Raw genomic sequence first — 16542 nt, forward strand, 5'->3', positions numbered from 1 at the left:
CGAGATAAAATGTTGAGAATAAACTCGTTAAATTACGAGAAAAAACTTGTTAAATTTCGAGAAAAAAGTCGAGATAAAATGTTGAGAATAAACTCGTTAAATTACGAGAAAAAACTTGTTAAATTTCGAGAAAAAAGTCGAGATAAAATGTTGAGAATAAACTCGTTAAATTACGAGAAAAAACTTGTTAAATTTCGAGAAAAAAGTCGAGATAAAATGTTGAGAATAAACTCGTTAAATTACGAGAAAAAACTCGTTAAATTTCGAGAAAAAAGTCATTAAATTTCAAGAAAAAACTCGTTAAATTACGAGAAAAAACTCGTTAAATTACGAGAAAAAACTCGTAAAATTTCAAGAAAAAAGTCGAGATAAAATGTTGAGAATAAACTCGTTAAATTACGAGAAAAAACTTGTAAAATTTCAAGAAAAAAGTCGAGATAAAATCTTGAGAATAAACTCATTAAATTACGAGAAAAAACTCGTTAAATTTTGATAAAAAAGTCAACAAAATGTTGAGAATTAAGTCATTAAATTACGAGAAAAAAGTCGTTAAATTACGAGAACAAATTCTTTAAATTATGAGAAAAATGTCGTTAAATTTAGAGAAAAAAGTCGAGATAAAATGCTGAGAATAAAAAAAAAAGTTAAAGAAAAGAAAATAAAGAAAAAAGTTGTTAAATTACGAGAACAAATTCATAATTTAACGACTTTTTTCTTGTAATTTAATGACTTTATTCTCATAATTTAATGAGTTTATTCTCAACATTTTATCTCGACTTTTTTCTCGAAATTTAACGAGTTTTTTCTCGAAATTTAACAACTTTAATCTCGAGATGGTTTTATTTTTTTATTATTGCCTATCCCTAATCCTCTTCCGTAGGGCTGGGCAATATGGCAAAAAAATAATTTTTCAGAATGATTGACTGATTCACGATTTCGATTTTTTTTTTTTTTTACTGTTTAACGAGTCAACTTAAGAACTTAACTACAATATAATTTAAGTAACATTCTCTTCATTAACAATCTGGTTTAAAAAAGTTCCATTCCAAGTGCACCACACCTGAAGTGATCAACATGGTGTAAATGTAAAACAATGCAAATGTTGTACAAACTTATCTTAAACACATCCTACATACTCAGAAATAATATAAAATAAGAAAATGCTAAATATTTCTTAACCAAAAAGTAATAGCAATGAATAACACCAATAATAGGCTATTATTAACAGAAAATGTTTTGTAAAAACAGAAAACAGCAGTTTTCAGCCTGTCACCATCATGCATATCAAACATACAGTAGTAGCTCTTTACAGGTTTTTGCATTCAATTGCGCTATTTGTCCTATTGTTTTTATGTTTGGCGGACATGTTCATGTGTTGCACTTGTGTCTCGCATCTTTTGCAGCGTCTCATCCATGAAACGGAATTCTAAAAACACGCCGGTCAAGTTTAAAAAAAAAAAAAAGGCTCAACTCGCATTTAATAATCTCGGATCATTTTCTTCTCCTAATGCGGTTATCATTGCTGTATTGTCAACATGTCTAATTGTAACTCTTGCTAACATTTTTATTCAAAATCACAATTTCTCGATTTTAAAAAACAATAAAATTGAGGCAAAACATTAAACTCGAATCAATCGAAAAAATCTGAAAAATCGCCCAGCCCTAGCTTTAATAAGGATTAATGTATATTTAATTTATAGTTTATGCAGTGAAGACTGTGAAATGTTTGATAACTTTAATCAATTTCTCTATATTTCCTACTTAAATATTTAAAAATACTGTCTGTATGTTGTTTCTACATTCATTTGAAGATTAAATGTTAAATTTTTACAATATAAAAATATATTAACTTTATCGTTAGGTGTGATTAATCACAATTACAGAAAATGTGAGATTAAGTATCTAATTTTTTGTAAATCAATTGACAGCATTATAATATAATATAATATAATATAATATAATATAATATAATATAATATAATATAATATAATGCTGTCAATCGATTTAAAGAATTAGATACTTAATCTCACATTTTCTGTAATTAATGTCTTATATTATATTATATTATATTATATTAATTATATTATATTATATTATATTATATTATATTATATTATATTATATTATATTATATTATATTATATATATATATATATATTATATTATATTATATTATATATTATATTATATTATATTATATTATATTATATTATATTATATTATATTATATTATATTATATTATATTATATTATATTATATTATATTATATTATATTATACCATGTCCTGAGATGGTTTGAGTTCAGTTCACTTCACAAAGCATTTAGAGAGAGATCCTGTTAATTAAATCCTGTTAATTTGTTAATGGCAAGTTCCCTTACTATATACAGTGAAGAACTTTAATAGATCTATTTTAAGTCATTTTATAGGAAAATAAAATGTACAGACTTTGGAAGTAAAAATGAACAGTCATCTTATAATTTACAGTGGAAAACCATAAACTGATATTCCCACAATTCCCTGCGTGACACTTTACATGGTGGTATTTTGTTTATACAATTATGGCTTTCTGAAATTTTTTGTTAGAATGACACTAAAATGTATAATTGACAGTTTTCCCATGCAGGATAAATGCTTTTCCTGCATCGCTGTGCTAATTTAATTCTCTCTAATTTCTTGTTTCCATCTGGTCCATTAGTATCACAAGACTTCTGACAGTATAAATCTGGTGCATATTTAGTCTTTATGTGTGAATAAATGTCTGGAATGGGACAAAACAGAAATCAAGAGAAGCCAGCGTCTAAAATGCACTAAATTTTATTTGTTTATTTTGGTGGGTAAATATTAGGTTGTCCCTTATGTATTCTTAAAAGGCCTGTTTTGCATGCATAATATTTGCAAGTTAACACACTTCTTGTTCTCCGTGTCGTTGTTCTCGTAGACGGCATGGGTCGAGTTCTGGCTCAGGACGTTTATGCCAAAGACAACCTGCCTCCGTTCCCAGCCTCCGTTAAAGACGGCTATGCTGTAAGAGGTGAGAACCCACATGACCGGATGAGTGAATCGGTTAACCGGCGCTCTGACTATAGTGCTCGCGTCAGGACGGCATATCGAAAGCATTGCTCACGTCTGCTAGAGAGCGACGCTCAAAATGTCTCTCAGGGGATGAATGTTAAATGCTTCATTCATTTCTAATGGACTTTGTGCTGGATGGGATTTTCCCTCTTAAAAATGTCATAACAAGAACTTATGCAGCGTAAACTTAAGCATTTGGGGATTTTGAATTAAATGGATATTTATGAGCTTATGAGAAGTTAGTGACAGTCTGTAAACATGTTTGTCTGTTGGGCGAAACTAGAAGTAGGCCGCATTATGGCAGCTTTCTGGTGTGAGATTCTCCAGCTTTGTTGTTGTTGAGCTGTTAAAGCTCCGCCCTCTTCTGGAAAGGGGGCGGGAGCAGCAGCTCATTTGCATTTAAAGGGACACACACAAAAATGGAATGTTTTTGCTCACACCCAAATAGGGGCAAATTTGACAAGCTATAATAAATGATCTGTGGGGGATTTTGAGCTGAAACTTCACAGACACATTCTGGGGACACCAGAGATTATATCACATCTTGTGAAAGCAGCATTATAGGTCCGCTTTTAGGTTGCATAAAGAAGCTTTTCTTCTAAGAGAGTACGGTGTTGTCTCTGTGTCCTGACAGCGGCTGATGGTCCTGGTGACAGATTTATTATCGGCGAGTCTCAGGCCGGAGAGCAGGTGAGAAAACGTCTCAAATGTAAGATACGATTTGAGAAATCCACCTTCAAATGTGAGGAAAGTTATCCATATGAACTGCTGTGACGCGTGTTTCCAGCCCACACACACCGTGATGCCGGGTCAGGTGATGCGGGTGACGACAGGCGCTCCTATTCCATGCGGAGCAGATGCCGTGGTTCAAGTAGAAGACACTGAACTCCTGAGAGAGTCTGAAGACGTGAGTTACAGCCCGTTGATTCTTTTATAAACCATGATCATACATCATTGAATCAATTTCATTTATTTATAGACATTACCTTTCAAAGTTTGGGGGCGGTAAGATTTTTTTAATGTTTGAAAGAAGTCTCTTCTGCTCACCAAGGCTGTGTTTATCTGATCAGAAATACAGTAAAAATTGTGAAATATTATTACAATTTAAAATGACCATTTTCCATGTCAATATATTTTAAAATGTAATTTATTCCTGTGATCAAAGCTGAATTTTCAGCATCATTACTCCAGTCTTCAGTGTCACATGGTCCTTCAGAAATCATTCTAATATGATGATTTGCTGCTCAAGAAACATTTATGATTATTATCAATGTTGAAAACAGTTGTGCTGCTTCATATTTTAGTGGCAACTGTGATATATTTTTTAGAATTCTTTATAGAATTATAGATTTATGGATTTGTAACATTATAAAAGTGTCACTTTTGATCAATTTAATGCATCCTTGCTGAAAATAAGTATTAATTTATTTAACAAAAAATCTTACTGAACAGAGTAAAATAAATATTGTGATGGTTATTGTGGTCATTTAAGATTATGAAAGTACTGTATATTATATAATATAATAACTATATATATATATATATATATATATATATATATATATATATATATATATATATATATATATATATATAATATACAAAATCTTTTCCTAAAGTTTTCCTAAAACCAAAATGCAATACTCGTTCTTGTCTTGACAACTTTGATTAACTTTTTTGATCCACTTTAAATGTTGACTACTATATATATAATATGTAATATGTATAAATGTATTAAATATCTTTATATTTAAATATATTCTAATATTTATTTATTTATTTATTGTGTGTACACAATTTGCTGAAATTAAATACACTTATTTTCTACTCAAAATCTACCAAAATTATTTGAAAAGTCAAAGGTAATTAATTGGCCTCTTCCAAGGTTATTATTATCACTGAAACAAAACAATAAAAAACTTTTTTGTTACTTAAATAAATAAAATATAAAAATAAAATAAAATAAAATAAAATAAAATAAAATAAAATAAAATAAAATAAAATAAAATAAAATAAAATAAAATAAATTATAAAATAAAATAAAATAAAAACGTATTTTATTTCAGTTAGTGGCCATGGCAACATTTCACAAAAATTAATAAAGACTATATAGACACATTTTTTAAAAACAAAAACTTATAAAAATGACAAAAATCACAAATTTACTAAAATTTTAACTAAAATTAAAATAAAAATGGAAAATATTACAATAAAATCTAACTCCAACTATGAATAAAAACTATAATGATACTATAATAACACTGATTCGATCTAAATTCATTCGTCAGGGCACAGAAGAGCTGGAGGTGCGGATTCTGGTTCAAGCGCGTCCAGGTCAAGACATCAGGTGAGCGGCTGTGAGCGGATCTCAGCGTGTGTGTGTGTGTGTGTGTGTGTCTCACGTGTGTGTGAAAGAGTCTGTCGTGTTCTGCAGGCCCATCGGTCATGACATTAAGCGAGGCGAATGCGTGTTGGCCAAAGGCACTCACATGGGCCCGTCTGAAATCGGTCTGCTGGCCACGGTGGGCGTCACGGAGGTGGAAGTGCAGAAGTTTCCCGTCGTGGCTGTGATGTCTACAGGAAACGAGGTGAAATTACGGCACACGCTGTTTCTTCCAGTCAGCAATGAGATCAAATGTGGACATTTATCAGATAAGAGCTGGGAGATAATATAGTTCACATTTTGCAACAATACATGCAATCAAGCAGTTGAGATTTGCTATATATATATATATATATATATATATATATATATATATATATATATATATATATATATATATATATGTCACTTTATGTTAGTGTACTGTATGTATGTGAATACATTTAAACAGACTTATATATTGCTGGGCGATAATATATTTACATTTTGTGACAAAAAAAAGTCAAGCCATTGTGGGATTGAATGTGTGCACTCGATAACATCCACTATGGTTTCGGACACCACTACAAATGGTGTTTGTAAAACCCTCTAAGGGTATAGGGGGCACTTTCAGACATAATTATCGTTCTTGGTGTGAACGGGCCTTTATTTACTTACTAAATATTTATTTATTTACTTTATTAACTTGCTTAATTTACTTAGGCTACTAAGTAGTAAACTGTCTTCTTTTCAGCTGCTGAACCCAGAGGATGATTTACATCCTGGTAAGATCAGAGACTCGAATCGCTCTACGCTGCTGGCCACCATTCAGGAGCACGGATACCCGACCATCAACCTGGGCATTGTGGGAGACAAGTGAGCATCTTTTACAATACTATATGGAAATATAAATCATTGTGTACCAAATTTTTGTAATGTTAACCATTACCTTGGTGTCCTACAGCCCTTTATACTTTAACTGGATCGAAATTGAATAGAAAAACTCCAAATTTTCTCTCCAATTTTATTTTATTTTATTTTATTTTATTTTTTATTTATTTTATTTTATTTTATTTTATTATTTTTTTTTATTTTATTTAATTTTTTTTATTTTATGTATTTATTTTTTATTTTATTTTATTATTTCATTTTTTTTATTTCTTTTTTTTAAGAAAAGGATGGAGTAATGGAGTAATATAAATAATAATTAATAGAAATCAAAATATTATTAGTAATATATTTTATTACTTTCCACTTTAACATCCAAGTAGACTTGGATGCCAGTTTTTATTTTATTTTATTTTATTTTATTTTATTATTTTTTTTTTTATTATTTTTTTTTTTAATGTATTTATTTTTTATTTTTTTTATTATTTCATTTTTTTATTTCATTTTTATTTTTTTAGAAAAGGATGGAGTAATGGAGTAATATAAATAATAATTAACAGAACTTGGATGCCAGTTTTTATTTTATTTTATTTTATTTTTTGTCTTTTATTTTTTTATTTTATGTTTTTATTATTATTTTTTATTTCATTTTTTATTTCATTTTTATTTTTTTAGAAAAGATAGAGTAATGGAGTAATATAAATAATAATTAATAGAAATTAATAAAAAAATAATTAGTAATATATTTTTATTATTTTCCACTTTAAGTGGACCGAAATTGAATAGAAAAACTCCAAAAAGTCCATTTAATCAATTTTCTTTTCTTTTTTTCTTTTCTTTTATTATTTTCTTTTCTTTTCTTTTATTTATTTCATTTTATTTATTTATTTTTTTAAAGTAATGCAGTAATAGAAATAATAATTAATAGAAATGAATCAAAAAATAAATAGTAATATATTTTAACTGGATCAAACTTAAATAAATAAAAACTCCAAAACATAGACTTGCATGCCAGTCCATTTATTTTATTTTATTTTTAGAAAAGTAATAGAATAATAGAATCATAATACTATACGGAAATGTAAATCATTGTGCTCAGATTTTAGTAATGGTAAGCGTTACGTTGGTGTCCCACAGCCCTGATGACCTGTTGAATGCTCTGAATGAGGGAATCAGTCGTGCTGACGTCATCATCACCTCAGGGGGCGTGTCTATGGGGGAAAAGGTACATGACCTTTTATGTTTGATCTATTTTTTGTTGACAGCTTTGTAAAGACAAAATCAACAGCTAAATGGTGTTTTTCTAATATGTGGTTTGATGATGTTCCAAATGCAGTAATGTCCCTGTAAAAGGAAAAACTGCAATTTTAGGAAGATGCATGGAAAAGCATAACACGTCCGAAGATGATGTGCAGACTTTGAGTTTGATTTAGTAATCACTGCTTTATACTGACATCTAGTGGCTGGATGGTAGTAAGACCCGCTGACCCCTTCAGATGAGATGTTTCTCACTGAGATTTTCACATCAAAGAGTTTTACACCTAAAGAAATGAGGTGCCTTGTACTTTACATAATTACAGATCTGTTTAAAATGATGTACACACATGAGATGAGATAATACTGTTTTTCTACAATCAGAAAACTTTGTCACACAGCACAGTTTTGCAATTTTACGACATCATTAAGATGATTTTAAATGGATGTTTTCACAGGATTACCTGAAACAGGTACTTGATATCGATCTTCATGCTCAGATACACTTTGGACGTGTCTTCATGAAACCAGGGTGAGTCTTTGAAGAAACAGGTGACATCTGCGTAAAGATTGTGCAAGTGATGCAGATTCAGGGTGTTTTCACGCTTAATTCCTCGTTAAACAAAACAAACACTTTAACTGGGTCAAAATCAAATAGAAAAACTCCTAAAAGTAGACTTGGATGTCAGTCCTTTTTTTTTTTTTTTTTTTTTTTTTTTTTAATTGTAATTCATTTTATTATTTTATTTATTTATTTATTTATTTATTTATTTATTTATTTAAAAAATATATATATTTCATTATTTTTTTTATTTATTATTTTATTTTACTTATATTATATTTATATTTTATATTTATTTTATTTTATTTTTTAGGTCATAGAATAATAAAAAATAATAATAATTTAAAGAAATTACTAAAAAATAAATAGTAAAAATAAATAATAATATATTTTATTATTATCTACTTTTTACTTTTTATGTTATTTTATTAACTTTTTTTTTTTAATTAATAGAATAATATTTTATTACAATCCACTTTAACTGGATCGAAATCGAATAGAAAAACTCCTAAAAAAGGACTTGGATGTCAGTCCATTTATTTTTATTTTATTTTTTATTTTTTTAATTGTAATTTATTTTATTATTTTGTTTATTTGTTTATTTATTTTATTTTTTATATATTTTATTTTTTATTTTATTTTTATTTTTATTTTACTTATTTTGTATTTTAGGTCATAGAATAATAAAAAATAATAATAATTAAAATAAATTAATCAAAAAATAAATAGTAAAAATTTTATTATTATCCACTTTAACTGGATCGAAATTGAATTTTTAAAAAAGTAGACTTTTTTACTTTTTATTTTATTTTATTAATTTTTTTTTGAAAATTAATAGAATAATAGAAATAATGATTCATAGAATTTATTCAAAAAAATAAATAGTAATATATTTTATTATGATCCACTTTAACTGGATCGAAATCGAATAGAAAAACTTTTTTGGATGCCAGTCCATTTTATTTATTTTATTTTATTTTATTTTATTTTATTTTATTTTATTTTATTTTATTTTATTTTATTTTATTTTATTTTATTTATTTATTTTTACTTTTTACAAAAGTAATAGGATAATATAAATAGTAATTTAATAGAAATTAATCAAAAAATAAATAGTAATATATTTTATTATGATCCACTTTAACTGGATCGAAATCGAATAGAAAAACTTTTTTGGATGCCAGTCCATTTTATTATTATTTTTTTTATTTATTTAACAAAAGTAATAGGATAATATAAATAGTAATTTAATAGCAATTAATCAAAAAATAAATAGTAATATATTTTATTACGATCCACTTTAACTGGATCGAAATCGAATAGAAAAACTTTTTTTAGAATATTATTTTATTTTATTTTATTTAACAAAAGTAATAGGATAATATAAATAGTAATTTAATAGAAATTAATCAAAAAATAAATAGTAATATATTTTGTAAATATGTTGCAACTTCTTTACTTGGATCGAGCATTTTTGCATAAAACACAGAAAGACCTTATTGAGTGTATGTGTAAATAAAGTCAAATAAAGAGCTTTGAATTCACATTACACATTATAGGTGAACCCCGTTTCACCACAGACTTAAAGCGTACTGTATTCAGACCGTGTCTTAGTTCAGTTCGCTTTGCAGCATTTAAAGCGATCACCTGCAGCGTAAATCACGCAAACTGCTCTCAGTGTGAAAACACCCTGACATTGAGTGTCAAACAATGAGAATCGGTCCACGCGGATATTGAGCTCTGGTTTGTCTTCCGTTAGTCTCCCCACAACATTTGCCACTCTTGATATGGACGGGTCTCGAAAACTTATCTTTGCTCTGCCAGGTAGGGACGGTGAGAGAGTTTATTGGTGTATTTTTTCAAAACACATACTACACAGATTTCACTATTTTCTGTCTGTTATGTTTCCTCAATTTTATAAGCACCCTCTCTCGTGCTTCACAGGGAATCCCGTGTCAGCGGTCGTAACATGTAACCTCTTCGTCATTCCCGCCTTGAGGAAGATGCAGGGAATCTTAGACCCGCGGCCCACCATAATAAAAGCCAGGGTAAGAGTATGAGTAATAATAATTTGCACACTGTAAAAAAAATCTAACAAATGTAAGAAAGTAGCTTGAACTAAGATTATTTATGAGACAGTTTATTATCATAAGTGAAACTAAGGCTGTCAAATCATTAATCACGATTAATCCAATCTAACATAAAAGTTAATGTTTACATAATATATAACATTCAAATCTATTGTCAACCCTAATAAAAAAAACTAAAATTTGCTTGATTGTTTCCAGTTGTCATGTGACGTGAAGCTGGATCCGCGTCCTGAGTATCACCGCTGTATTTTGACATGGCACCATCAGGAACCTCTGCCATGGGCACAGAGCACAGGTAACAGATCATGACCAACACATTTACTGACCTGTGTTATCTCCTTATATACTCTCTTAAGAGTGCTCTGATTGGCCAGCTGACCCAGTGCGTTGTGATTGGCCAGACACCTCAAGCGTGTCGGAAATGTAACGCCCCTTACCATAATCATGAGCTTCAGCTTCCAAGGCTTCTAAAGCAACTGTAAACACACAGTTAATAACGCTGCTTTTACCAGATCAGTGTTCTCTGTTAGAACAAATCTCAATTACGGGAGACTAGGAGCTCTGTAACTGCAGATCTCATAAACAGATACTTTGCACACTAAAGGAAAAGGCCTCTTCAAAAAGGTTCTTTAGATTATTAAAATGATCTTTGCACTGAGAAATAAAAGGTTCTTTTAAGAACTGTTCACTGAAGGTTCTTTGGGGAAATGGTGGTTTTATTATTGCATCAATGCAAAAAAAAACCTTTTGGAAGCTTTATTTTTAAGAGTTTAAAGGCGTTTTCACGCCTGGCTCGCTTAGAGCATCTGTTTCAGAACCTGGTGTGTTTTCTCTCTTAGTTTGGTTCATTTAGTCATATATGAACATGCCAATCGCGCTCGGATCCGGACCAAAACAATCGTTCCGAGACTTAAAGGTGCAATATGTAATATTTTCTGTCCACTAGAGGTCGCTAGAGGCCTATTCAAAACAAAGGAGTAGCTTGATGACGGCAAGTTTGAAAGCAGAATCTTGGGACATGTGGTCTCCACCTCAACGGACGGTGCAAAAGAATAGGGATAGGACTCGGGAAGAAATCATGTTCATGGGTGTGATTGTTAACGTTATTGTAGTATGAAGCAGAGCAGGAGCGAGTGTTGTGGAGCTGAACGAGCGATTGATCAACACACGCCTCACGAGCAGCGGGACTTTTATTATGACACAGTCGCCCGTGCCGCTTCCGCTTTTCTGGTCATAACGCAGCTCTGTTTATCATATTAGATACATTTGAGTTTGTTGAAAATGATGTTATAACGTTACTCTGTGCGTTCGCTTGGCGGCGGCTGTGAGACACTGTTACACACTGCAGTAAGATAGATCGATTTTACAATATCATATTAAATGCTGGATGATTGTGTTGATAAATGGTATGCAATTCATTTTAAAACGTATTGTGTAATGGAGAAAATGCTGTATTACTGTTACTAAAAATAAAGCTGCATCTGATTATGCTATGTTAGCTACTTGACAAAATAGTGTTTTTCTCTGAGGCGTGGTAAAGCATGGTACTCGCAAAAAATCAAGAAAATTACATTTAAACAATAAGACGAAATGTGTTGAACTATATAACAATAATTCGTTTTCTGTCTATAAATATATCAAACAGTTGTTTCCTTGTCTATTAAAACATGTAAATATTAAAGCGTCTTTGGTGTTTCCATGGTTTCTACGAAATAAAACCGGAAACCGAGGGTAACGCGGGTATGACGCAATTGACAGGCGACTCCTCACACGTACCAGAGCCTTGGTTAAAATTGCAATTTTCTCATGATTTACAAATAGTTGGAAACATTTGGGATATTGTAAGCACTCATTGTGATATTGTGACCACAACCAGCTCTTATGATTGGCCGAAATTCTCTGATCTCAGAGCATTTCCCTGCCGCTGCCTCTACAGATGCACAGCTCACTTTTGCTCCACATTTCCACTTCTTTGGTCGACCATGGCAAGGCCTGTTCTGAGTGGAAACTGTCCTGTTAAACCGCTGTATGGTCTTGGCCACCATGCTGCAGCTCAGTTTCAGGGTCTTGGCAATCTTCTTATAGCCCACGCCATCTTTATGTAGAGCAACAATTCTTTTTTTCAGATCCTCAGGGGGTTCTTTGCCATGAGGTGCCATGTTGAACTTCCAGTGACCAGTATGAGAGAGTGAGAGCGATAACACCAAATTTAACACACCTGCTCCCCATTCACACCTGAGACCTTGTAACACTAATGAGTCACATGACATCAGGGAGAGAAAATGGCTAATTGGGCCCAATTTGGACATTTTCACTTAGGGGTGTACTCACTTTTGTGGCCAGCGGTTTAGACATTAATGGCTGTGTGTTGAGTTATTTTGAGGGGACAGCAAATTTAGACTGTTATATAAGATGTACACTCACTACTTTACATTGTAGCAAAGTGTTATTTCTTCAGTCTTGTCACATGAAAAGCTTGTGGAGCAAACTTGTCAATCCATGCCAATGGATGACGCAGAGGAAACTCTGACCAATAAGATGACAGCTTTACTCACATGTGATTTGCATAAACACATACACTTTGAAATGTTGCCTTGTGAAAGCGAACAGAACCAAGAAGAAAATGCAACATTGTAACAAATAAAGTCCCTGTTTCGGAAAGAAGCAAATGATCTACAGGTCTGAAAACGCCCTCACACTTTTCTTCCTCTCATCTTTGTCCAGGGAACCAGGTTAGCAGCAGACTCATGAGCATGCGCAGCGCTAACGGACTCCTGATGCTTCCTCCCAAAACCGAGCAATACGTGGAGCTGCACAAGGGCGAGGTGGTGGACGTCATGGTCATCGGCCGTCTATGATGGCGTCAGAGGGCAGAAGGACGGAGAGTGACGGGTGGTTCACGGTGCATGTTCACATATCATTGACTGTAATATGCAACGGCACAGCTAGTTTTTATTGATTTGGATAACGCTGAAGTATAGTCAACATCTTGATCACAAAACTAGATACATATGAGAAGAAAAAAAATCTATTATTTCAAAGAAAGAAAAAATATAACTTTTAAATTATAAAATCTAATTATAAAAAGAGATTTATTCTGTATTATTATTATTATTATTATTATTATTGCATTTTTCTTGTCATTATTATTAATTATTATTATTATTATATTAAGGCAACTTTATTCTTTTCATTGCAGTTGCTTTGTGTGTTCAATGCTAGATCTTATAGCTGTAGCATTTTAATAGAAAACTGTAGGTGCCTGCCCGGAGAAAAAAAAGAGAATATTATTTCCCCGTTTTAATGTAAAAATAAGACTGCTTTTGTTTTTTCGGACATGGGGAAGAACGCAACAGCTTGAAATCCGGACTCTGGAGGGTGGCACTTTTTGTCTTACGTGTCATTGACGTGACACTTTTACTTTTCCTCCCATTAGTAGGCATCATTATGACATCACAAAGAGCTTTGCTTGTTGTTTATCTCGTGAGTCTTGTTTGTGTGCGCAGTGCCAAACGCGTGGGTGCACGAAGGTCGTGCCCGGGGGAACACGGGCCTGGTCACCCAATCCCTGAAGCTTCCTTATAATCACATGACCTGGTGTAGCCCCGCCCCCTTCCCCCAGGGGGTGGAGTCACAGGCGAACGTTTTGTTTGAATATACTTTAAAAAGAGGAGAAAAACAAACAACAGCTTATTTAAGTGCTGACTGCCTTTTTAATCAACTACACAAAAATGTACAGTAAAAAAAAAAGAAGAATTGAATTGTACAGATAAATGTGACCAGCACTCCTGCGGAATATGACCAAGCAATGAGGAGACATTGAACAAATCTGTATAATAACATTTTCTGTAATGATAAGAACCTAATGAGAGAGACTACAATAATAAAATCCTTGATCATTATATAAAAATAGCATTGTGGAATTTTCTTGTAATAAAATGAATAAAAACATAATTCCTTAACGTGTGTGATTGTGGTCTACTAATTCACCAGTCTCTGCAGTGTTTTGTATGTCAGATCTTTAATTGTTTTTATTTTTATTTTTACAGTTTCATTATAAACTTGGAATATTTCAGACACAAACATGGCTTTGTATATTATATTATATTATATTATATTATATTATATTATATTATATTATATTATATTATATTATATTATATTATATTTTTAAATGACCAAAAAAATTTTTTTTTTTATGTATATACACTATATTGCCAAAAGTATTGGGACACCCCTCCAAATCACTGAGTTCAGGTGTTCCAATCACTTCCATGGCCACAGGTGTATAAAATCAAGCACCTAGGCATGCAGACTGCTTCTACAAACATTTGTGAAAGAATGGGTCACTCTCAGGAGCTCAGTGAATTCAAGCGTGGTACCGTGATAGGTTGCCACCTGTGCAATAAGTCCATTCTTGGAATGTCCTCAATACTAAATATTCCATGGTCAACTGTTAGTGGTATCAAAGTGGAAGCAGTTGGGAACAACAGCAACTCAGACACAAAGTGTTAGGCCATGTAAAATCACAGAGAGGGGTCAGTGCATGCTGAGGCCAACTTTCTGCCAAGTCAATAGCTACAGACCTCCAAACTTCATGTGGCCTTCAGATTAGCTGAAGAACAGTGTGTAGAGAGCTTCATTGAATGGGTTTCCATGGCCGAGCAGCTGCATCCAAGCCTTACATCACCAAGTGCAATGCAAAGCGTGGGATGCAGTGGTGTAAAGCACGCCGTCACTGGACTCTAGAGAAGTTGAGATGTGTTCTCTGGAGTGACCAATCACACTTCTCTGTCTGGTAGTCCGATGGACGAGTCTGGGTTTGGCGGTTGCCAGGAGAACGGTACTTGCCTGACTGCATTGCACCAAGTGTAAAGTTTGGTGGAGGGGATTATGGTGTGGGGTTGTTTTTCAGGGGTTGGACTTAAACCCTTACTTCCAGTGAAAGGAACTCTTAATGCTTCAGCATACCAAGACATTTTGGACAATTTCATGCTCCCAACTTTGTGGGAACAGTTTGGGGATGGCCCCTTCCTGTTCCAACATGACTGCGCACCAGTGCACAAAGCAAGGTCCATAAAGACATGGATGAGCGAGTTTGGTGTGGAGGAACTTGACTGGCCTGCACAGAGTCCTGACCTCAACCCCATAGAACACCTTTGGGATGAATTAGAACGGAGACTGTGAGCCAGGCCTTCTCACCAACATCAGTGCCTGAATTCCCATAAACACACTCCTAAACCTTGTGGAAAGCCTTCTCAGAAGAGTTGAGGCTGTTATAGCTGCAAAGGGTGGGCCAACTCCATATCAAACCCTACGGATTAAGAATGGGATGTCATTAAAGTTCATGTACACGTAAAGGCAGGCATCCCAAAACTTTTGGCAATATAGTGTGTGTGTGTGTATATATATATATATATATATATATATATATATATATATATATATATATATATATATGTAAAATATATATAATCACCAACAAAAGCATCTTTTTTTTTCTGAGATTAAATTAAGGTACTGCTACTTAATCTCATTTCATTTTCAATTATATGCTTTTTTGGGACTCTTGTATATATATGTATATGAGATTAAGTAGCAGGACCTTAATTAAATCTTAGAAAAAAATACAAAATAAATGACCTATAAAGCAAATGATTTCAATAATCACATTAATAATTAAATACTTTCATTTGTATAAAATTTTTTCTGCAAATTGACTATATCCACCCAATCTTGCTTTTTTTTTGGTGATTTAAAAAATTTATAAACATATATATATATATATATATATATTATGTGTGTGTATATATATATATATATATATATATATATATATATATATATATATATATATATTATGTGTGTGTATATATATATATATATATATATATATATATATATATATATATATACAGTACAGTCCAAAAGTTTGGAACCACTAAGATTTTTAATGTTTTTAAAAGAAGTTTCGTCTGCTCACCAAGGCTACATTTATTTAATTAAAAATACAGTAAAAAACAGTCATATTGTGAAATATTATTACAATTTAAAATAACTGTGTACTATTGAAATATATTTGACAAAGTAATTTATTCCTGTGATGCAAAGCTGAATTTTCAGCATCATTACTCCAGTCTTCAGTGTCACATGATCCTTCAGAAATCATTCTAATATGCTGATCTGCTGCTCAAGAAACAATTGTACAATTGTACAAAATATTTGTGTACAATATTTTTTTTCAGGATTATTTGATGAATAGAAAGTTCAAAAGAACAGTGTTTATCTGAAATCTAATCTTTTGTAACAT

At 31.6% G+C, this 16542-nt stretch overlaps 1 protein-coding gene across 8 annotated transcripts in view; it reads left to right on the forward strand.

Annotated features, from left to right (window-relative positions):
- gphnb (gephyrin b) overlaps positions 1-14194 on the forward strand; it is a 93534-nt gene extending 79340 nt beyond the window's left edge. For 4 of the 8 annotated variants that reach the window (XM_048207777.1, XM_048207778.1, XM_048207780.1 and 1 more), the window contains 11 exons: positions 2943-3035; positions 3711-3766; positions 3864-3983; positions 5365-5423; positions 5511-5664; positions 6193-6314; positions 7464-7551; positions 8039-8112; positions 9902-10190; positions 10431-10527; positions 12957-14194. In XM_048207777.1, coding sequence (XP_048063734.1) covers positions 2943-3035; positions 3711-3766; positions 3864-3983; positions 5365-5423; positions 5511-5664; positions 6193-6314; positions 7464-7551; positions 8039-8112; positions 9902-10190; positions 10431-10527; positions 12957-13090 — 1286 coding nt within the window. In that variant the 3' untranslated portion in view covers positions 13091-14194. Of the gene's footprint in view, positions 1-2942; positions 3036-3710; positions 3767-3863; positions 3984-5364; positions 5424-5510; positions 5665-6192; positions 6315-7463; positions 7552-7786; positions 7881-8038; positions 8113-9901; positions 10191-10430; positions 10528-12956 lie in introns of those variants that run through there. The other 4 variants (XM_048207781.1, XM_048207783.1, XM_048207779.1 and 1 more) reach the window with 3 other exon arrangements.
- Positions 14195-16542: the final 2348 nt, after the last annotated feature.

The sequence above is a fragment of the Megalobrama amblycephala genome, linkage group LG11 (assembly GCF_018812025.1).
Source record: "Megalobrama amblycephala isolate DHTTF-2021 linkage group LG11, ASM1881202v1, whole genome shotgun sequence".
Lineage (NCBI taxonomy): Eukaryota > Metazoa > Chordata > Actinopteri > Cypriniformes > Xenocyprididae > Megalobrama > Megalobrama amblycephala.